The 23,389-nt window shown below is 47.4% G+C and overlaps 1 protein-coding gene across 1 annotated transcript; it reads left to right on the forward strand.

The window, feature by feature from the left end:
- The first annotated feature begins 384 nt into the window (after positions 1-384).
- Positions 385-18,093, forward strand: LOC133358199 (prostaglandin E synthase 3-like). The gene is made up of 8 exons (XM_061576434.1): positions 385-523; positions 10,049-10,159; positions 10,624-10,693; positions 10,871-10,969; positions 12,586-12,675; positions 13,971-14,027; positions 14,592-14,640; positions 17,804-18,093. The coding sequence occupies exons 1-8, from the start codon at positions 501-503 to the stop codon at positions 17,821-17,823; spliced, it is 519 nt and encodes a 172-aa protein (XP_061432418.1). The 5' UTR covers positions 385-500; the 3' UTR covers positions 17,824-18,093.
- Positions 18,094-23,389: the final 5,296 nt, after the last annotated feature.

A 23,389-nucleotide genomic window follows, 5' to 3' on the forward strand; every position in this document is an offset into this window, starting at 1 on the left:
ATGTGCTCTTCGTATCGGATTGTAACAACAAAGGCTTTTCGTTCCCATTGTTGATCGTGAAAAGAGGTTGTTGCACTTTTACAGAGATACGACGCTGCGTTTGAGTAAAGAGCCCGAAAGTATGAAGCGTGTATTCAGTCTGTGGTCTCCTTGGTTAACCCATCAAATTCTAAGTGGCCGATGTGTGTCCTTCCACTATGCCCGTCCAGACATTTCCAACATTCCCTCGAGGTTTCCTAACTTAGGTTCAACCGAGATTCGAGCACCAACTAATGCTCCACGAACTTATGAACTTATCCCCCCCCCCCCTGGACCCTACTTTCTGGTCGCTTCTGGAACACCGTCATACGCCTGCCTACCCGTCCATGCACCCACCCTATCGAGGCCATATAAGACGTTAGCCACTAACCACTGGTGTGACCCCCCCCCCCCCATTCACATCTACTTTTAGCAAACGGCGGAGTGAGCCAAGCGCACAAGACCCACGGACACCAGCGGCAATGTCGAACCCGGAGGGCAGCAGGTAACAAACCGCGCGTTGTGCGCGCCTCTGTGCTCTGCTTGTACCCGTTACATACTATACACACCCACAGCCCTGTTGGTGAGTCCACTGCTGGATGATGCTATCCTCACGTCGTGCGGTTCGTGGGTTGTTGTGGACCATACTGCTCGGGATGGGGGAAGGCAAGGGAGGCATAGCATTTACACATATTTTACTTTTATTAATTTAAAATTTTTACCTACGTGACTTTACCGAAAAAACCTAAGAATAGGAGGCATATCCGTTGGGAGAATATGGCACTACAACCATGGGTTTTGCTGTATGGCCCTTTCCTAACAAGATACAGGAGCCTACACGTGTTGTATACGTGCTGGTGGCAACCAAACCCCATCCAGGCCCAAACCGGATTGATCAAACGTGCCCCATTTGAGCGATTCAAGAGGTTGCTGGGTAGACCTGTGGGCAGGACTGAGTGCATCTGCACAAGATACATTTTTGTGAGGTTGCTTAATCTTGTAATCCTGTGTTTCTGAAATGCATACACGCTCTATACTGGGAAGTTCCGCTCCAGTGGGAGAATACAATTTTCAGAAAGAAATACGACGTCATAACAAGAACGCTTGATTAGAGCACGTGGAATGTGCCCGATCTCGTCAAATCTTGGAACCCAAGCAGGCATTTGTGCCTGGATAGTGTTTGTCTTAATGCGTGACTACCATGGATACACGTTATTTTTTTTTACTCCGTGGTGGCCAGCAACATCCATTGTTGTACCGTACTTCTATGTACCCACGTCTATGTTCCCCGCCGTTGCTAACTGCCACATCCAGCAATGGATTGAGAAATGGCATTCCACGAACATTACTCGTGCAACAGCAGATTATACGAAAGGGTGTCAACGATATTAAGAATGACTGACTTATCCATGATTTAACTAGTTATTAGATTGAATTTGTTTCTGGATATTTCTTAGACTTTTCATCATTTCATCATGATTTATAATTTCGGACTGATATTTAAGAGTATACTTAACCAGCCTTAGACTTCTGGCAAATTCCATTGTACCAACCATGTGCTCCGATGCTAAATTTAGATGGTGGTGGTGATGGTATGCACCATCTGTGACTTACAAGCTGTTTATGGTGGGTGGGTGTTGGGGTGTGAGAGACATGTGGGGAGTGTCAAGGCAAGTGGGTCATGCAGAGAGAAGTTAGAGGCCCTATGGAAATCATTTTATTGCACCTGCTGTTCAACTATGGTTGAATCCTTTATTACAGCCCTTTGTCAATCTAATGCTGGCTGGGGGACTCCCCACCCCCGTGCGGATCGTTCGTGGGGGCTATTTGACCATACTTCACCACCTGGGCCAGTGTGGTTTCATAAAAGCAGGCAGCATTGACGTGAAAGTGTAGAAATACAGAATAATGTAATTGCTGCGCTGCCCTTTAAAGGACACAACTATTTTTATTTTGCCAGTTAAGGCCCACTGAGCTATATAGGTATTTTTGATGCCCATCACATAGCCTGGCAAGCCCCATGACAACTTACTTGTGTGTAGTTGTTGCCCATCCACGCACTAACCAGGTTCAACCCTGTGCAGCTACTGAAATTTGACGAGATCAGACACAGATCATTTTAGTAGTAATTCAATTACCGTATCTTTAGTTGATTTATCCAATGTCAATAAACAGTGCCCCGTTTATAAGGGGTTGAATTGAAGTATTTTGTGGTCTATTTTTTTTTACTTGTGAATGAGGGTGCAATGTTTTGCACTGCTTGCGTGCATTTATCTGTGCTGCTCCTGCATGCCTACGGGGAATGTGATAAGCAACAAGTCAGGGTGCTGCAGTGCACGCCTGCATTCTTACCGCGTGCATCCGTCAAAGCATTTCCTCGATATGTAAGCATGTACTTGGTGAGTGAGCGCACTGTGCTGTCAACTTGGCAACCTGAGTTCAACACCTGTTCCATGGCTAACATCAGTGACGAGTGATCTCTGAACTGGTTCCTGCAACCCACCACCAAGCCCCATTGATCAGCGTGGTGAAGGTTGGGTCAAACAGCCCCCGTGATTTACAGAGCTTGGGGAGGCCTTCATCCAGTATTGTACTGACAAAGGACTGTACGTTATTACGAATTTTCTTCATATATATTCAAGACGTGTGCTTGCTTGGTTAAATGAACCATGATTTCAACAGTTTGCATACATGTTCTATTTCACCTGTGTATTTACCTCTACTCTTGTCTGTTAATCTGTGAGTCAAGATTACCTGCATACCAAACCTGTGTGTTTGCCGGTTCACCTGCATATTTGGTTCACTTATGGGCTTACCTGTGCATTCCCTGGCACGGCTACCTGCTGATTATATGTACACCTGCATACGAGTATGGCATTCAGTGAAGACTTTCAGATGATACTTGGGCTTGTGCGTAAAACAAATGGAGATGGTGATGGCTTGATGAGTATGGATGAAGATGATGATGGCTCTGTGAGAATGGATAATGATGATAATGGCCTAGTGTAAGTATGGATAATGATGTTAATGATGGAATGGTGAGTGTGGCTGTTGATGGCTCTGTGAAGATGATTATTACGTTTCTTTGAGTGTGAATGATGTTTTTGATAGCTCTCTACATGTATATGAGTATTATGAAAATGATCCACGTGATTATCCGAACCCCCAATTAGCACGGTTGACTATGTACGGTGCCACATAGGTTCAACATAGTTCATGCATATGTAGGGCTGTTACAGAGGGTCTGTTTGTGTAGGGCTGTTTACATAGGGGCTAACGGAAAACAGACACAGTGGGCGGGGTCTCCGTGAGCACACGGGGTGGTGCCCGCAACGACGTCCGTACTGGACGGCGTGAGGGGGGTTTCGATCCTCTAACGGGGTATAAAAAGGGTTGAGCCAGAGAGCTCGGGGCTCAGTCTTAGAGTAGTTAAGAGAAGAGAGAAGACCAGCCAGATAGGCCCTGGACTCCCCCTGGGACGCCGCCCTTGTAAGGGCAGTGCAGGCTGGAGCCAGTGGCGTGGTCCCGGAACCAGAGTCAGACCTCTGGGATTCCGGGTACCGTAGCCCGACTAACCAGTGTCGGGCCAGACAGCCTCCCCTAGCCCGTTAGCGGAGGACTCAGCTAGGAAGGCTAGCTAGGGGTGAATTCCCAGTTGTACGGGTGAGGGGGCCGATACATCCCTCTAGAACTGTAAGCCCTTTGTGTAAATAAATACGTGTGCCTTACCCCGTTGTCCACGCGTCTTCAACAACACTTCATCTGGCGTCAGAAGAACCAAGAACATGGACACGCGCCAAACAGCTCGAGCCAGGGAACAGCGGGCGGAGGACGCCGCCGAAATTGCCGAGCCCGAGATGGCTCTACTAGACGACGTGCAGCCGGGGCCGGATGCGGGCTTACCGGAGCATCGCCATGAAGAGGAGCAGCGGGGAGACGACCTGAGGCTGGCTCACGAGAGGCTGGCGGAACTGCTCTACGCCGCTGCCGCTACGCTGGAGAACATCACACGGCTGGGGGCTGGTGGTCCACCGCGGGGCGAGAGGAACCGGCGTGTGGAGCGCCTTCCCGCCATTTCTGAAGATTTAAATTTTGAAATTCCCGCCATCGACGCAGCGACCGCTAGGGGCGTGGCCAACCTCAACCTGGGGTCCGACATCGGCCGCGCTGGGGCTGCTGCATCAACGACGGAGGAGGGCGCGTCATCAAAGCTGCGACAGGCGATGCCATCTGCCATTCGCGCCGAGACGCAGCCGAGTCGGGGAGGCAGCAGTCCACGGGACTCCACGGCAGCCGCTGCGCTACACCAAAGGCTACCCCCGCTTAAAGAATTCGTGGGCGCAGAGGGCGACTGGAGCGGCTTTCGAAGACGCTTCCTCGCCCACCAGGAGATGGCTAAATGGACGGACGAAGAAGCTCTCAGCGCCCTGCCGGCGCTCCTGGACGGCGACGCGCTTGCCGCCCTAACATCGGCACCAAAGGAAAGGCGCTCCACGTTACCGATGGCGCTGCAGCTGCTGGGAGGAGTCTACGGACCGTCGGCGGAATGCAGACAGGAGTTCTACGACCGCAAGCGGGGAGAGAAGGAGTCGCCCCTAGCGTACCGAACGAGCCTCCTGGCGATGGCCAAGTCGGCCTTCCCCCGGATGGATGACGACGGCATCGACGCTATGGTAACGGAGAAGATACTCCTCCTGGCCGACGATCTAGACATCGCTGTCGTCGCACAGGAGGACGCGGAAATGACATCGCTCCAGGCGGCGCGGCTCCTCCACGCAAACCTCCTGTCGCTTCGACGCAAAGCCAGCAGGGCATCGGCGGGGCGTGCGGTGGCTGCAGCCACCCTTCCGACGGAGGAACTCTACGCCGTCGACCACCGACGGCAACAGGCGACGAGTGCACGGCCGGGCCAGGACGGGTCAGGCCGTTCCGACCACTCGTCACCTCCGACGTCGCTCCCGCGGTGTTATAACTGCGGCGTCCGGGGCCACGTCGCCTCGGGGTGCCGCTCTCCTCGTCAGCGCGGGACGACACCTCACCGGGACGACGAGCCTCATCCCAAGCTCCACCGTCAAAAACCGGCGAGTCGCGGCACCCCACACGTTTGGCCCACACACACACCCGTCACGCACTCAAACACCGCGACGAGAGGGGGGCCGGTATCACGCACCATCGCACCATCACGCACCACTCCGGGTACCCATATCGAACCCGGCCAGTGGTCCGTGCTGGCCGATCGTGTGGTTGCCGCATCGTCGGGGTCGTCGGCCGTTGTAGGATATATCGACGGGGTGGAAGTGCGCATCCTGGTCGATACGGGGGCATCGGCGACTATTATTTCGGAATTAATTTACAATATTCTCCCTGTCCAGAGCCGTCCTTTGATGCCTGTTAACGTACCATTCTATGCGGCTAACGGGGGCTCACTTGGCATCATCGGACAAATTCGTGCCCAAATTTGTATTGGGGAAATTAAATTGTCTGGGCCGATTTTTGTTTCGTCCTCGCTGGCGGTTCCGTGCCTGCTGGGGACGGACTTCCTGGCCAAAATGCCGATTGTAATTTTGATCGACCAGGGGTGCATAGAGCTTCCATCGGGCAGACGCATGGCGTTCCTGCCATCACCAGTTGCGACTCGGACGGCGTTCGCGACGGTGCCGGCGTTCGTGGAGAGAACGGTACGCGTTCCTCCGGGAACGCAAATGTTGGTGCCCTTGAAGCTTCGGCGGCCCCTCGTTAAGGGTGCCGGGGCACAAGGAGTACTGTTGGGACCGTCTAGGGCCGGGGTTAGTGGACCTGATTTACTACCGGCCCAGACCATAGTGAGAGGGGATAGTGAACCCTTCATCGCGGTCCTAAACGTGGGCTCGCGGACGGTGGTGCTCCCACAGGGGACCGTGCTTGCTCACGCAACGCCGGTGCCGTGTGAGGAGCCCGCCGTCAATTCCGTCAACACTGTCCCTGCGTCGCGACCGCGTTCGGACAGCGATGAAGGGTGGCTCGAGGCGCTTTGTGCGGGATCGACGGACCTGTCCGATTCAGAGCGTCAACAACTTAAAACGCTATTGCGAGAATTTTCTGACGTTTTTAGTCGAGATAAATATGATTTGGGTTGCACTCACTTGCTGCGTCACCATATTGACACGGGTGACAGCGCGCCAATTCGCCAAAATCCGTTTCGGTTGAGTCCCGCCGAAAAGGAACATGTCAAATCGGCTGTTGATGACATGTTAGCCGCGGACATCATTTCTCCTTCCACCAGCCCTTGGGGAGCGCCGATCGTCCTGGTTAAAAAGCAGGACGGTTCGTTGCGGTTTTGCGTTGACTTCCGGCGTCTTAATAAAATTTCGGTTGCCGACGCATACCCGCTCCCTCGGATGGATGAATCGCTTGACGCTTTGGCGGGAGCGCGATTCTTTTCCACACTCGATTTACTTTCGGGATTCTGGCAGCTTCCTCTGGATGATGAGTCTAAGCCTAAAACTGCTTTTCGTACACCGCACGGCTTGTTTCAATTCAACAGGTTGCCGATGGGCTTGCACTCAGCGCCGGCAACTTTCCAGCGTTTGATGGAATTGGTTTTGGCTGGACTGCAATGGGAGTCGTGCCTCATTTATTTGGATGACGTTATCGTCTTTAGTAAAACTTTTGATGAGCATCTCCAGAGGTTGCGGGCAGTTTTCCTAAAGATGCGGGCTGCTAATTTGAAATTTAAGCCCCAAAAATGCCATTTGTTGCGTGATTCGGTGCGTTATTTGGGGCACATCGTGGGACGCTCGGGTATTGCTACCGATCCCGCCAAAACGCAGTGTGTCAGCTCCTGGCCGACTCCCACCACAGTGGGAGAGGTCAGGAGTTTTATTGGGTTCGCGTCGTATTATCGACGGTTTGTTGCTGATTTTGCAACAATTGCAAAACCCCTGCACGCTCTAACATCTAAAGGGGTTCGTTTCCACTGGGGTCAAGAGGAGGAGGCTGCGTTCCGCTCCCTTCGGGACGCCCTGGTGAAAGCCCCTCCCTTGATCTACCCTGATTTTTCGAAACCCTTTTTGCTCGACACCGATGCGAGCAACACGGGTATTGGGGGTGTGCTTTCCCAGGTGGTTGATGGCGTTGAACGGGTGGTCGCATACGGTAGTCGGGTGTTGTCTCCTGCGGAGCAGAGATATTGTGTTACCCGTAGAGAACTGTTGGCAATTGTTTTTTTCATCCAACAGTACCGCCCATATCTGTACGGTCGGCATTTCACCGTCCGCACAGATCATGCGGCACTACAGTATGCCCTGCGGGTTCAACAACCATCGGGACAGTTGTCTCGATGGTTGGAGGTTCTCCAGGATTTTGATTTTGAGACCACTTACCGTAAGGGCGTTCGCCATACCAACGCGGACGCTCTGTCACGCATGCCAACCGCCTCGGAATGTGCATGCCTCCTGGGGTCGGGACGTTGCAGACCTTCAGGGGACGCATCGGTCCCGATCCTGGCAGCCACCGACGATGACGAGCCACTGGCTGATAATTCTATCGAACAACAGGGAAGGGATTCCCTGTTGGGGTTGCCCGTCACTGAGTGGGGGCGCCTCCAAATGGAGGACACCTCCCTCCTCGGGTGGCGTCGTCGCGTCGGGGGTGCTGGCCGGGTGAAAGGTGATTCGGGTGCATGGGAAATGGTACAGGGTCTGCTCATGCACTGGGACGCAAAATCACAGCGACATCGGCTGGTCGTCCCTTCGGAGTTGCGAGGCAAAGTGGTGTGGGCCGCGCATGAGCGCCTGTTACATCTGGGGACTCTAAAGACCCTTGCACTAATACAGCTAGATTTTTTTTGGCCTGGTATGACAAAGGATGTGGGGGATCTTCTGAGTTCATGCCCGCGGTGTGCGCAGCGGAAACCGCCGGCGCGGGAGTCTAACCCGCCTTTACAATCAATCAAGGTGTCCAGAATAAATGAGCTGGTCGCACTGGACATCTTGGGCCCATTTCCCGCCACCCCCAGGGGCAATAAGTATTTGCTGACAGGTGTCGAGTATTTTACGCGCTGGCCCATGGCCTGGCCCCTTGCCAACCAGTCGGCAGCAGCCATCGTGGACGCCTTTGTTCAGGGATACGTCCTGGACAAAGGTGCCCCGGAACGGCTGCTGACCGACCAGGGTAAAAATTTTTCCAGCAAATTACTTAAACAAGTGTGTGGCCTCTTAGGCACAAAGAAAATTCGGACCTCCCCGTATCACCCACAGACTGACGGAATGGTCGAGCGCCTGCATCGCACCATTTCGTCAATGATGGCACAGCAGGTCTCAGATTCCCAGACTGATTGGGACCTGCATATTCAGGGGGTCTTGGCGGCATATCGGATGGCACCCCATGCAGCTACGGGGTTTTCCCCCTTTTACCTTATGTACGGTCGCGAACCCGACCCGCCTGTTCGCGCCCAGCTGCAGATCCCCGACCAGCAAGGAAAAACAAAATTGGCTGACCACGTCAAATTTAATTTGGCTAAATTAACAGAGGCGCGGGATGCTGCGAGGTTAAACTCGGACCTCCGTCAAAAGGCGAACGAGCGCCTCAGGTTGGGTCGGGCGCATGTCATACAGTGGAAACCAGGGGACAGGGCATGGTTGCACTGTCCCCAAGTACCCCTGGCTACCTCCCCAAAGCTGGCGCGGCCGTGGCGGGGGCCTGTGGAAGTGGTCGAGGTCCTGCGACCACAGTGCGTGCGCATTCGTTGGGGGAAGCGGCGATGGTTCGTGCACCCCTCTCGGTTGAAACCTTTCGTCGCGGCACACAAACCCACTTCACACATGCGTGGCCAGACGTGTGGGGGGTCGACCGACTCACTAGGTCCGTCCCCACCGCGCTCACCTAATGCCTTGCCGGCCGTGCCACCTCCAGGTGCATCGAGACTGACGGGCTCACGCCCGACCACCCCTTCTGGGGATACCAACAGTCACGAGGCATCAGAGGAGGCCCCGCTCCCGGACGGTCCGCCACCCGGGGTTTCCCCGTGTGAGGGGCCCGCCGCAAGGACACGCGCAAAAATGCGCAGACTGTTGTGAAACCGCAAGGACACGCGCAAAAATGCGCAGACTGTTGAGGAACCGCAAGATTTGTATATATGTTGTGTTCATTGTGTGTTGTGTGGGGGGGGGGTGTTCCCTGCCCATTGCATTCACGTACGTTGGGCTCACCTGCTGTTGTGTGCATTGTGGCTTCGCTACAAATTGTATATAGCTTGTTCTTACGGTATCCGTATTTATTCAGGGGGGGTGCGTCGGATTGTTCCCTTTCAGGGTTGAGGGTTTTGTTGTTGTCATTGTCGTTGTTGTTGTTGTTACTGTTGGTTCCTTCAAGTTAGCGTTAAAAACGTTTTTTAAGGCACACGCGGGGATCCAGGGGTTAAATAACCTTTATTGAAAGTTGTTGCAGCCGGGACGGCTGCGAGCTGTACAGGGGGGGGTGATGTAGGGCTGTTACAGAGGGTCTGTTTGTGTAGGGCTGTTTACATAGGGGCTAACGGAAAACAGACACAGTGGGCGGGGTCTCCGTGAGCACACGGGGTGGTGCCCGCAACGACGTCCGTACTGGACGGCGTGAGGGGGGTTTCGATCCTCTAACGGGGTATAAAAAGGGTTGAGCCAGAGAGCTCGGGGCTCAGTCTTAGAGTAGTTAAGAGAAGAGAGAAGACCAGCCAGATAGGCCCTGGACTCCCCCTGGGACGCCGCCCTTGTAAGGGCAGTGCAGGCTGGAGCCAGTGGCGTGGTCCCGGAACCAGAGTCAGACCTCTGGGATTCCGGGTACCGTAGCCCGACTAACCAGTGTCGGGCCAGACAGCCTCCCCTAGCCCGTTAGCGGAGGACTCAGCTAGGAAGGCTAGCTAGGGGTGAATTCCCAGTTGTACGGGTGAGGGGGCCGATACATCCCTCTAGAACTGTAAGCCCTTTGTGTAAATAAATACGTGTGCCTTACCCCGTTGTCCACGCGTCTTCAACAACACTTCACATACACGATAACGGCTGTTTTTTATTATCAGACCGGCACTGGCAACGTGGTATGACCGTAAAGAGTTTGTTATGGTCGACTTCAACGTGGGAGAGAGCCGCGATGTGAACGTGGAATTCCAGGATTACAAGATCACATTCAGGTACGAGCCACCACACAGAACTAACTCTGGCACCAACGTTATCACCACCATGACCATCAGAAGCCATTTTTAATCCACTGCTGAATGGATGCTAACAAGTGTTTGCCCCTTGCCACTTTCAGAGTTTACAGTTTACCTTGTTTTTTCACAATTTGTTCTAATTATGTAACTAGGCCCCATCAGGTATTACATTTTGCCTTTGGCTGTTCATGCGTCACCTTAACGGTTAACACGAAGGTATATTAACATCATTTTACATATCATTCTAGATTTAGTTGAATCGTATCACCAAATACAGTTGCATTTGCAAGTGTGCTTAGAGAACACTAATTATGAATGCTTTATAAATATAAATTGAGGATGATGATGATAAGAGGGGTGGTGTTATTTTAATTAATTTTCCACTTGAATGGGTGTATGTATGAATTAATTAAATGACTCCACTGCTATCATTTTTTTATCAGCTGCGTGGCTGGTGATGACAACATCCGCTACTACAATGAGATCGAGCTTTATGAGAAGCTCATACACTTGGTGAGACACGCATTTGCTCACGAATACGGTAACAAATGCACGTGTGCACAGGTACACACATTACTGGCTCTTGTGCAAATGCATATGCGCGTGAATACTCATGCATGTCCGAGGATATTTTTTGACGAACAGAAAACATTCCCGATCCTCTATCACCACCCCCTCTTTTCCACGCAGGACTGTCGTTTCAAGGTCTTTGATCGCCACATTCACTGCACGCTGAGGAAGGCCAAAGGGGCCATTGATTGGTTACGTCTCACCAAGGACAAAGAAAAGGTACATTTCAATACAAAACCTATATATTGGCCCTTTGAAATTACATATATAGTCGCGTTCGAGACGTAATTTTGATAGGTTTTTTTATTTGACAAGAGCCCAGTAAAATGCACGAACTGTAATAATGGAGGGGAGGGGGGGGGGTACAGAAATTCTGCAGACCAAAGTCGGAACTCGATGCTCCTGGGTTCTTAGAAGGGGGAAGGTTGGACTCAATTATGATTGTTAAGAAAATTAAATTGGCCTTGGGCAGCCGCATCGCTGGAGGCGACGGTGGTAGGGAGGGTGAGATCAACAACTGCGTGGCGGCCGAAGGAGGCAGCGTGCCCAAGAGGACCTCCACCTTGGAGATGCGAACGGTGAAATGGACTCGTGTACAAATGCTGAGTGGATTGTACTATAGCAGGCCTGTGAAGGATGTTAGCGATTTTTGTGGAGGCCTCCATCCAGCAGTGGATTGATCAAGGCTGCTGCTGATGATGATGATGGTGGCATGCTGTCTCGGTGATTACCGCCTCATCGTAGAGAAGCATTGATCTAGGGGTGGAATTAATTAGAATGAATCGCTGGTGTCCGGGAGGCTCAGAAGTCAGGCAACTCAGCTGGAACCTCTGAGAACCCTAGGATTTAACTTAGGCAGCCACCTGTGATTAACATGAGTTATCAGGTGTGGTGTACTGATAGTGTAAGCATGTTCACAAATGACCACACAGAAATAAAAATATAACCTAAAATGCAGTGTTTGACTTCATTGGCAACATTTCAACTTTCTGAACTAAAAATAATATATTGGTTTGACCATCATAAAACAAACATTTCTGTGATGCAGACACGTGGAAAAGTGAGCACCTCGTGTGTGGATGAAAACGTTCATGGACAGAGATCTCAGAAGTAGTGTTATAATTCCTTTTACGGGCCATTCTTTTACACACGGGCCGATGTACTGCTTCAGTGTGAGTTCTTAATGGTAACGTAGTCTCTTGGCATGATGACAGTCACATACTTTGAATACACTTGGGAGAAAGACAAAAGTAAAGAAAACACCTTTCGTATATGATGATGACGATTAGGGCTTAATTTCAGTTGGAGCTGTCTGGAGCTGAACTCCAGAAAATTTCCATCCCCCGGACCCCAGGGGGATGGTTGGCTTAAAACAATATTCCTTTATAATTTATATCCTGATTTTGATGATAATGAAGTATTTTAGCCACTTAGCATTATACCACTCACTATAACCACTTGCCGAACCCCAATCACCATCCATAACAGAGGGGGGGGGGGGGCGGTTGGGTAAGATCGGGGAAATATAAAACTCATAGTCAAACCCGCCACCACCCAACACAGCCAACTAGTACATTTTGTCACGTAAACAAAACATGCCAATTAGTTATTAGTTCAACACATTGGTGTGTTGGAGAGTAAATCCACACCATTTCCAATTTAAGTACGACGTTTCGCCGGTAATTACAACTTACAACCAGCCACATCAGGCGACAGCCATAATTGTGGATAAATCCTCCTGTTTCGGTCTTAAATAGAGACCCGATCAACTCCAATCACCATATATTCTATCTCGCTTCTGCTTCGACATCATTTGTGTGGATCTTTGAATTTAGCCCACCTGGCTGAGCACCGACTTCGACAACTGGCGGGACTGGCGGGAAGAGAATGACGAGGGGATGGCGCGCTACGTCGACTTCCAGAAGGTGAAGGAGCAGGCCGGAGAGCATGGAGATCAGAATCAGAATCTTTATTTATCCTGGAGGGAAACCGATGAGCTAAGAGGCTCTTTTTCACAGATGTCCAGTAAAGATAAGCCAGGGTTTACTGGGGACCGTAGGGGAAGACGGAGGTTTCGTCTCTACATAATGGAGACCATCTAAAAATATACAATTGAATCTAGATTATCTGTGGGTGATTATCCAGCTTGCTGAATAACCGTCTTTGTGATTTGTATATATATACGTTTTACGTGCACTCTGGTTTCATTGTTTGCTGCTTTTCACTCTACTCAGATGAGTGCCCTTGTGTCGATTGCTTTAAGAAACAAATAAAACAGATGACACATGATAATTTTCACCCCCATTCTATGTTGGTATACAACGAATGTCTTTGTAACCCTAATTTGCATTTTTTTTCGCACTATCTCTGTTTTTGCTTTATTCGGGCTGCCCCTCCCCATCCAATGACGGTGGGTAATCAAGAGTTAACTGTAGAATCATATAATCTTCATTACGGTGGGGCACACTATTAAACATTTTTAGTAAAGTGTCAGCTATGTTTGTAAGTTCAACATCACAATGTAGGAAATGGAGCATCGTTCTCTGTATCTGCTATAACAACTCAAACATGAAATAGATTTTCAGTTCATATTAAATCTACCAACATTTTCTGAGCAGCCCCTCCCACCATCAGCCCTGCCCACTCTTAAATAGCCACCCCCACTGAACCACGAGCTCTGCCCAGACAGAGTGTCCTCACTCTCTGATGTCAGCTCAGCCTACTGGTCATAGGCACCACCTCTGCAATCCCACCCACTGCTCAGGTAGCTCCACCCTTTCACGGGTTGAGTGCAAGGCTCAAACATTGAAACTCGGAAAAATTCACACATCTTTCAAATACTTTGGAAAAACGAGACAACCTTTCTGAAAACAGAAGGACTGTCCAGGCCAAACCAGGACATGTAGCTTTAGTTTTCGTGGCCTCTCAAAGCGCACACACGATAGTTGATCATTACATGCTAGTCTTAGCTAGAATTATTTTCCCGATTGTCTTTAATGTTGCTTGGGATAATATGCTCTTGAACAAATGTTTCCAACAGCATTTGTTAAACGAGGTGCATTCTGGACCAGTTTTGACATTCCGTTTCATTAGCGGTCAGTCTTTAAAAAAGCCTCCTGAGTTGCCTAGAGAGCGGTACCGTATTGGCGATGATTCACGCTACTCTGTACAATTAGTTTGTGATGTTATTTGTGACTCTTCTCTGTTTTTGTACTGACAGACGCTCAAAGAAATAACGGACAAAAACAAGGTAGTTCCGACGATGGATGATTTGGACGTGAGTAACCGTATTCTATTGTGGAATTTGTGAAGTGCCATCATTCTTTTATCCAGCCAGGCCAACCTGCAACTCAGGAAAAATTCCAGTTTGACTCATTTTAATTCCTCTGACGTACCATGTAACCTTTGATTGGACAACTGTTAACACTCACCAGTTTGCATTGAGGTTGAACTGCATTCTGGCAAATTGAATGATAATGTTTCTGATTTAACTTGCATCTGTGATCTTAGAAATCATGTATAATGTATTATTTCAATGTCAGGATACTGTGCATAGAATAATGAAGTTTAATACAATTATTCTTGGTTCTTTCGGTAAAGTCACGTAAAAGGGAAATAATAAAATACTAAAAATATTAAACAATACAAATTATCACGACGTTTCGCTGATGATGATTGCTTGTGTTGCAGTCGAAACGTCGTGATAATTGTTCTTGTTTTATATTTTTATTATTTTATTATTTCCATTCTACGTGACTTTACCGAAAGAACCAAGAATATGAATCCCTGCAGTCACGAAAGCTTTAAATCTAAATTTAATACAATTATTAATATTTTTCAGGATGATGATGAAGATGTATTATCGACACAGGCTTCAGATGAGTTCCCTGGTATGTTTTTTAGTGCATGGTGTGAATTACTTTTCACGAATTACACAGAATATGCCTGGTCTTGTCAGATCTCAGAAGATAACAGACCTGGGCCTGGACAGTGCTTTGGTCGGTGACAACCATAAATAAAAATCGTATCATGTGGGGCAGCAGGGCTACATGGTGGGCAGCAGAGGGAAGTTCACCAAAATCCACTGTTGTACCATATTTTCTATGTTCCCCCATGGACCTGCACACTGGGAGGTTGTCCTCGTCAGCAGTGGCTTGACAAAAATAACTGCATGTGAAAACATTTCTAACCACTGCACCACTGATCTCCGCCCAGGGAATTGACAGCTATTTAAAAATGTAAGCTTCACAATGGATGTACCCCACTTAGAGCAAAGTCTAGTGTCCATCACACCCTTGAAAATTATGTGTAAACACAGATTCAAAGCTTACATTATGTAACAACATAGTACCATATACTGTCGTGTACGAGTGCTGTACATTATATGTAGGCATCTCTCCAGTCAGCAGCAGGGTACTGCCGTGGTTGTTTGTGGATAGCGATCTGGACTTGCAATTCAAATGTCACCGGCTCTCGTTCTTCTGGCGCGGCAGTTGAAACAATGGCGCAAGTTTATGCATTCCTTTTGTCCCTGTTCACCTAGCAGTTCAAGTTCATTTATTAGGTATAGCCCTGTGAGCCATTCGGCTCTTGAATCGGGTGCAACCGCAACAAACAAAAAACAAAAACATGAACAAGAAAGCATCTTAAAGTGAATATGTGACTAAGTGCAAACACAAAATCCAAGAAAAGATGGCAAAATATTGCAGAAAAGACACCGTTACACCAACGCTGTGTACAAACATCCCAGTGGGATGCAAGTCAAACAACAACAACAACAACCACAAGACAACTTAGATTAAGGCCATCAGTCTTACTCCGTATTACAACAAACAAACATGGCTAAACCAATACACTTTTCGAAATCACCAAAATAAAGCCATGAAAGCAATGAAACAGTGATCATAGGAACTGTGACCGAATTTTCACAATAAATGGGGACACCACAATCAGTTGATCGGCAGGTCGCATGCGATGGGGTGATAAAGTATGCATGCCCCTACCACTTCCAATGTGTCTGGCCAGTGTGGAAGAGCAGACCAATTACCCAACTGGAGGAGCTCCCTGGAGTTCCCTTCTACCAGGCGTGGCGCAAGCAAGCAATTGCAGGGCTGCACCTTTGCCTTTTCTTTTTTACAAACCCGCAGTATAACCCAGGGCACATTCCTGTAATTCTATTGGCAGATTTCCTCTGGTGGTGTAAGATGTGGACACGCCTGTCTCTTAACACCAACTCCAGTCGGGGTGTAAGAACTGGTCAGATTCCCCTGGAAAACAGGTGGTTGAGTAGTGCTTCATCTTCAGTGGCAAAATGCATTAGAGTTTGTGCTAACAATAATTCGATGTCACAGAGTGTACATTGGCGAGAGATGGCAATGACCTCTTGGTAACAGGGCCCATATTGAGAGCATTTAAATTGCCTGGCTGCTGTGACATTGCACCCTACTCCACATAGCTCTATGACCAGCCCGTTTAAAGAATAATTGTTGTTGTGTGGTTTATACTGTTGTGTATTGCTACACTATAAAGCTATCGCCAAAGCTATCACCTGATCACATCAGACCTCGGCAGCTATGCAGGGTTGAGCCTGGATGGTGCTAGGATAGGTGATAACCGGGGCTATGTCGTAGACTGTTCAGGAACATCCATTGTTGTACGGTCCTTCTATGCGTACACGTCTATACTCCCCACATTAATCAACCCGCATCAACCTGCACTGACTACCATGGTGAAGTATGAGCAAATATTTCCCACGATCTGCACGGCGCGGAGATGCTTGAATCCAGCAGTCAAACGACAATATACTACAAATTGCACATGCAAAGCATCCCACGTCACGCAGGAATTATGAAGGTATGAAAGTCTGATATTTTTCGAAGAAATCCACATGACCTCATTAACCACACCCTTTCCTGGCCTTAGCCAGAAGGCTGGCTACTACTTTGGCTAACTCATATTCCATTGTGTTGACACAGACGCTTGTGATCTCACCATTCACGTGTAGACCCACCTCGTGACTCCCTCCCCCTTCCCTTGCCTGCTGTGTGCGGGGCCCCCACTGACATGAGCTTGCCGGATTGAGCAAGAATGTGCGTCAGTGAGTTGTTAAGTGTAACTCCTTAGGCTCTGGTGCGCCATTTCGACAAAATACAGTGCACGACAACCGCATTCCGGTAAAAATAGACTGCCGCCGACCTGGGGTCTTGTCTACGCACGCCTTTCAAAGAGTTGCTGGTTCAGTTGTTGCGTTTATAACGGTTGGGTCCACGCCCTGAAATATTTGCCAGCTTACTCGCATTACAATTCGAGCCGAAGGGCAATGGAACTTGAAAGTGATTTTATCATGGGTGGCCTGTGTGGACCGAGAGGGCTCAGACCACGTGGCTCAACTGCTGCCGTGAAGATCCTGGGTTTCAGTCCAGTGTTTTGCCACCCGTTATTAAAACGGGTTCTCAAGCGTAGCGAGATGCACACGTGTTTTTTCTTCATATAAAATGTTGGTGGTTTTTCACATCTGTCATTTATCAGCTGACGAAAATATTTGTAGCTTGATCACTATGTGGTGGACATGCGAGTAAGCGTTGATAAGAGGCAATTTAAGAAAACTTTTTTAACTAACACATAGTTTCCCTACCTCCTTTAGGCCACATTTTCATGTTTATCAAAATTAGTTTTTCAAATACAGACGAAGTGTTTGTACAATGCACATATCTGATAATTGGTAAAACTGGAAAATCTGGACCTCTGGTGACGCCGTGAGGACTGCCCGAACGTGACCCCATTTTCCCTGTAACCACAACACAGTGTTTAATGGTATGTCGTTTAAGTGTGTCGTTTAATCGTGTCATATGTTCTCAGTAACAATTACATTGTTTTTTTTTCCAAATGAGCTAATGGCTAGTACGGTAGAGCGACAAGGTGTCTAAATAGCATTCCAAGCATGGAAATAATTGTGACCCTTTCAAGGTGAAAACAAAGAGCACACTATTGAGTGTTTTTTTGTTATTTTAACTGGGTTTTAACATTGTCTGTATTCTGCTCTGTTCATTACAGATCTTCCAAAGTTGGAGTGAGACTGGGATGAAAAGAAATTTGAAATCGAGGGGAGTTAGAAGTTGGTTGTGGGGATTAGGCTAGAGGAAGTGGAATGAGAACAATGGATTTTGTCCACGATTCTAGCTGTGTGCTGAAGGCTGCACAGCGTTGTGTGAAGTCAAAATATATCTCAGTGACAACTGGAAAGTATATATTTCTGTGTTTTAGGTCCTGCTACAAATAACGGTTGAATATGTTAACATCCAATATGTAAATAGAGTACGTTAATAAATTTATACTTAAAAATGCATACCAGAAGTGTGTTTTTTTATGTACTACAATAAGTGTTGTGGTATGAATACGTGTTTTTAAATACTATTAGATATGTGTACACCGCATATGCAAACGTGAAGGGAGTACTTTCCTTCTCTTGTGTGGAGCAATATTTTTATTACTGGCCATAATTTAAAGTCCCGCTGTTATTAAATATTAAATTCACCTTCAGTTTACATGAATCATCATATACATTCTTCATTTCCTCTCACTGCCCATTTTATTTGCATATGTCTGCTTGCGGGAATACCATTGATTACACACGTCATAATGAGCATACCTATACAGAATAACCCTGTAGCAGTGACGTGCGGTGAGGTCAATGGCTGGGGAAGCACTGGCTCATGTCAGAGCCAGATTCACACACTGAGAGGGGCGTGTCCTCACTGAGGGGGGCGTGTTAGACACGTCCCCCTCAGTGAGGCAGATGTGATAGCTGCTTCCCCTGGCGCGTTTTCATTCGCAGTTTCATGACGAGACCAGCGAGCCTAAATAGCTTTATACACATACGTGAAATAAGTTACCTGGAGTATGGAAGGCGAGGACATGAAATGAAGGGGTCTACAAACATTACATTGGTGACTTACTGAGATAGTAACAGGCACGCGCTTATTGCCCGCACTCCATCCAGTTACTGAGGGGTTGCGCAATAAGAGGGGAGGCTGAGCTCGTCGCTGCCTCACCTCTCGTCTCTTCCTGTATTTGCAGCGGTACTCCGTAAATTTGGCGATTTTAACTATAAAAATGATTGGAATCGTACAGAAATGACATTTATAACAGATCAGTGGAAAAATCTTAATAATTATTTTATTAGATTATTCTTTTTTTTTTACTTTTCGTAACAGCTATTTTCATTGGAGTATGACAGGTGAGGCTCTGCCTCCCGTGACCGCACATCCCTGTCCTGTAGTAACTGTACCGCATATGGTGATATCCTTATGTATATATATATGGAGAACTTTCTCACCGTAATGATTATTTAGTACATTTGGTATTTGTGCTATTCTAATTGGGCAGGGCTATCACAAATGAGCTGTGTTTCAAAGACAGATATAACCTGCATGTAGAGAGTGATATTGCTATGTGCAATTCAAATTGAGTAATTTTCAGGTATAACCAGGACAGCCTGATGGATTGTAACCGCTTAATACACTCGCAGTAATAACCAGGACAGCCTGACGGATTCGAAATGAGAACCTCTGCAACAAGCACGACAACTCGGCCATGTCACCGTTTTCATATGCCAGTCCCTCCAGAAAAACGCGGAGTTTTTTGGTGATTGTTGCGGGCAAAAATCGTTGATTATGCGGCACGTTTTCTTAAAAAATGCGATGGAATATGCGGGATATTTATGCAATTTTATGCGATTAAATTGCGGGAACTTGCAAAAATTGCGGGAACTTGCAAAAACTGCGGTTTGATGAAAAAGAGGCTACTACTTTAATGTAAAGAGTCATTTCTTATTACTTCCTATGATAAGCAAGCATACTACATCACAGAAAGTGCTGGGAATATTTAAGTTCTCATCTTGTTTTATTTCAGACCTTAACAAACAGATGGCTCAAACTTACAAAACATTGAGTCGAACAAGTTCTGTAGCTTTACAAAATGAATATGCTACAACTTCTGTAAAAATGAATAAATAAAATATTAAAAAATAAAATGTGTGCTTCCTGTTTTACAGAGGTAGCTATACAAAACAGACATCTTCTGTTAAAATAAGTGTTTTCAGTGCACAGTAACGTAAGCAATACAGTAACAGTACAGTCTTACAGTAATGTAAATTTACATACTACTAACAAAAAAGTGCAATCTTACAACTGTAAAGTTGCATAAACTCCTGAATAAAACTAACTACGTAGCCTCTAACACTTCATAACGTTCCCATGGCAACAGGGGAAATGGCTGCGCTTGTGTGAAGTAAACGCAACATTTTTCAACTTTCTGCTAAGATATATGTGACTTTTTGCAACGAAAATGCGGGGATTATGAAATCATGCAAGCCCGCATATTTTGCGCGCGGAAATCTGCAATTTATGCGGCGAAAGTGCGGCGTATTTGAAAAAACGCGCCCCCCGCATAAATATGCGGACTTTGGCTGATTTTGCGTGGAAACTTGCGTACGCATAATCGCGTTTTTCTGGAGGGACTGATATACCAATGCATTTCTACATCCGTTTATTTCCTTTATCTATACTGTATAGCCATGCAGCCACACAGTGTAATCAGATATTGTGTATAGCACTGTTTAAAAATATCGTATTATATACACACAAACATGTACATATACAATTGTGGTGTTGTAGGTATCTTCTTCTGCTCGAGGCGTGTGTGTGTGTGGGTGGCGTGCGTCGCACACACACTCAGTCGGAGACGAGGTGGTCGCAGGAGGCACCATCCTCCCCGTTTATTGTTGTTGTTCACGCCACCAACTCTGGTCCTCCCTCTCTCTCTCACGACCACGCTGCCGCACGAACCGGCCCAGACACGACCCTGCACGCGTTGCACCGACGGCGTCGACCGAGACAGCCAACTACTGTCCGGGCGAAGGCGGTAAGCGACAAAGGTGGCGAAGGCGACAGCGACAACAAGACGAGTCCACTCCCAGAACCGGCAGCCCGGAGCTCCCCGCTCTCCGCTGCTTTTATTCCTCTCGGCGCGGCTTGGCTCCACCCTAGCCGCGCCTCCCTTCTCGAACCCACCAGAGGGTTCCAGGGGCTTCCACACGAGGTCTACCGTGACCCTTGCCCCAGTTCCTCCGTCCTGCCGGCACACATACCGTGTATATGCTCAACGGCATGTGCGCTAAGTGCCCAGTTGCAGCTGCTGTACAACAGTCAGCGCTATGTCACTACACAATTATATTTCGATTTAAAGCTTTCGTGACTGCAGGGATTCATCTTCTTGGTTCTTTCGGTAAAGTCACGTAGAAGGGAAGTAATAAAATAATAAAAATAAAATTAAAAATAAAACATACGTGACTTTACCGAAAGAACCAAGAAGATACACAATTATACTCACAGTTTATGTACATGTATAAAACTGACACTAGTGGGTTCATCACTTGCATGGATCTTTTCAGGGCCATAAAAAACATTTTGTAATAGACAAAGATCAGAACTGTGCACAGGCTGAGAGCCAGTTTTCAACGCGCTGGTGAAACTCAAGTATCTCAGGGATGTCACTGAGTGGGTTAAGGGCTGTATCTAAGCAGCCTGGTAAACGGCAAGCACCAATTTAGTTTGATGAAACATCTGACAGGTTGATTCATCAGGAATTAATTAATTTTGATGGACAAGAACAATAAATGTGGGTGCCCATCGAGCGTTAGGACCGAGTCATTTTATTTTTGCCTTTAGTCTTGGACATGCTAGCAGCAGAAATGCAAAGGTAGGCCCCATGGTCTTTACGATTAGCAGGCAATGTGGTTCGATGCGAGACAGCACGAGTCATGTGCACAACGAACTGGGAAGAGTGGACTGATAACCTGAAGGGAAATGGCTCGAAAGTAAATGGAATGTGGACAAAATACACGGTGACAAGGTTCCGTCTCGCGGAACGTGAAGTGTTTACATGTGATTGTAATCAGCTGCAGAATGCAAATATGTTTGAACTAGGATCAGTTATACAGGCAGATGGTGAAATGGATAAGGCGATCAGGAGAAAAACAAAAGCATGGATGAAGTCAAGAGGAGTCCGTGGCGCGTGACAGGTGCCAATCTGGCTTAAGGGGGCGACATCTCCAAAGCGGAGATAAAAATCGGTTAAAAACTGCAGAGAATCGTGATTGTGTATGAGGAATATGGAAGAGCAAACATTTAACTTTGCGGACAAGATAATGCTGAGGATGGATGGCGGATGCATGAAGATGAAGATGAAGGTGTGAAAGTGGCACCATTGCAGATGTATTTATGGCGAGGAGGCACACAATGGAAAGCGAGTACAGAGCATGGTGTTCATAATCAACGTCACCCTGCTGCTGCTCTATATAAGAACGGGAGACACAGCAGAGCCTCACCATTCTGGCGAATTGCCCGATGATGGTGGATGCAATTACCAGCGAAACGTCGTACTCAAATTGTAAATTGTTGTGGTTTCAACACACCGGTGGGCTAAAGCAGTGAACTATTTGTCTTTTGTCAACGTGACACTTTTTTACTGATTGGCCGTGTCGGGTGGTGGAGGGTTACGACACATTTATAAATAACGCGATCTAAACCCAAAAACGTTGATTATGAATAACATTGGTCGCGAAAGCCTACGTGTTAAACTAACAGAGCATGGTGTTAAAACAGAGGAGAGCAAGAGAAACTCCAGGAGGAAGGTGACGTTGCTCGTGCAAACAGTGCTAGGGTGTGCTGTATTCACCGATTGTGTGCCACGAGTATGGCCTTCTTGTGGTGCATGAGGCGAGGTGTAGCCTGCATATTTGTTAAATGGAACTTATTTGTTATTTGTGTTCGCGTTGTAGCTCGATTTGTATTGTGCTCTGCGTACGCACTCTTGCGTAATTATGACGATCGTGACATTTGGGCTTTCGCAACCAATGTTATGATTCGTAATTATTCACGTGCAAAAAGGTATTAATTGGTGGAAGACGGTGTGTGACACACATGTTAATTACACATAAAAAAAAATAAAGATTATGGTTCATGTGGAACATGTGTGTGTGATGTGTACGCTGCCCAAATGAAGAGATAGATTTTTGTTGTTGGAGGGACAAAACTGGAAACCCATCAGAGTATGTTTTCCTAGGGCTATACCATGATCCAAATCATCAAATAAATGCATCTAAACTATTCAACTTTTTATTTTATTTTACCAGGTAAAGCCAATTCAGCTACATAACTCTTTATCAGAAGCGACCTGGCCACAAATAATAGCTCAACGAAGTGGCTTATCACATGAAAATTTGTATTAGCCAAATACTCTAAACGCGTGATGTTGATTCTAAATGTGAAGGGAAAACCGGCGGACCCGGAGAAAAAAATCCACGTGACCACGGGGAGAACACGCAAACTCCAAATATACAGGCGTCACAGTCAGGGTCGGGATTGAACCCGCGATCTCATGTATACTAAACAAGGTAGTTAACATCTCACCAAGTTGGAGAGCTATTTTAGAAAACTGATCTTGATAATGAAAAGCAAACGTACAAATGTGCATTAGCAGACAGCTTATAATCCATGTATATTGCCAGCTTTGAACTTAGACCTGAAACATTGGACACTGACAAATAATGATGGACAGAGAACGCGTGCGCCACAAGAC

Source organism: Lethenteron reissneri, chromosome 7 (genome assembly GCF_015708825.2).
Source record: "Lethenteron reissneri isolate LAM-NWPU_2019-01 chromosome 7, ASM1570882v1, whole genome shotgun sequence".
NCBI lineage: Eukaryota > Metazoa > Chordata > Hyperoartia > Petromyzontiformes > Petromyzontidae > Lethenteron > Lethenteron reissneri.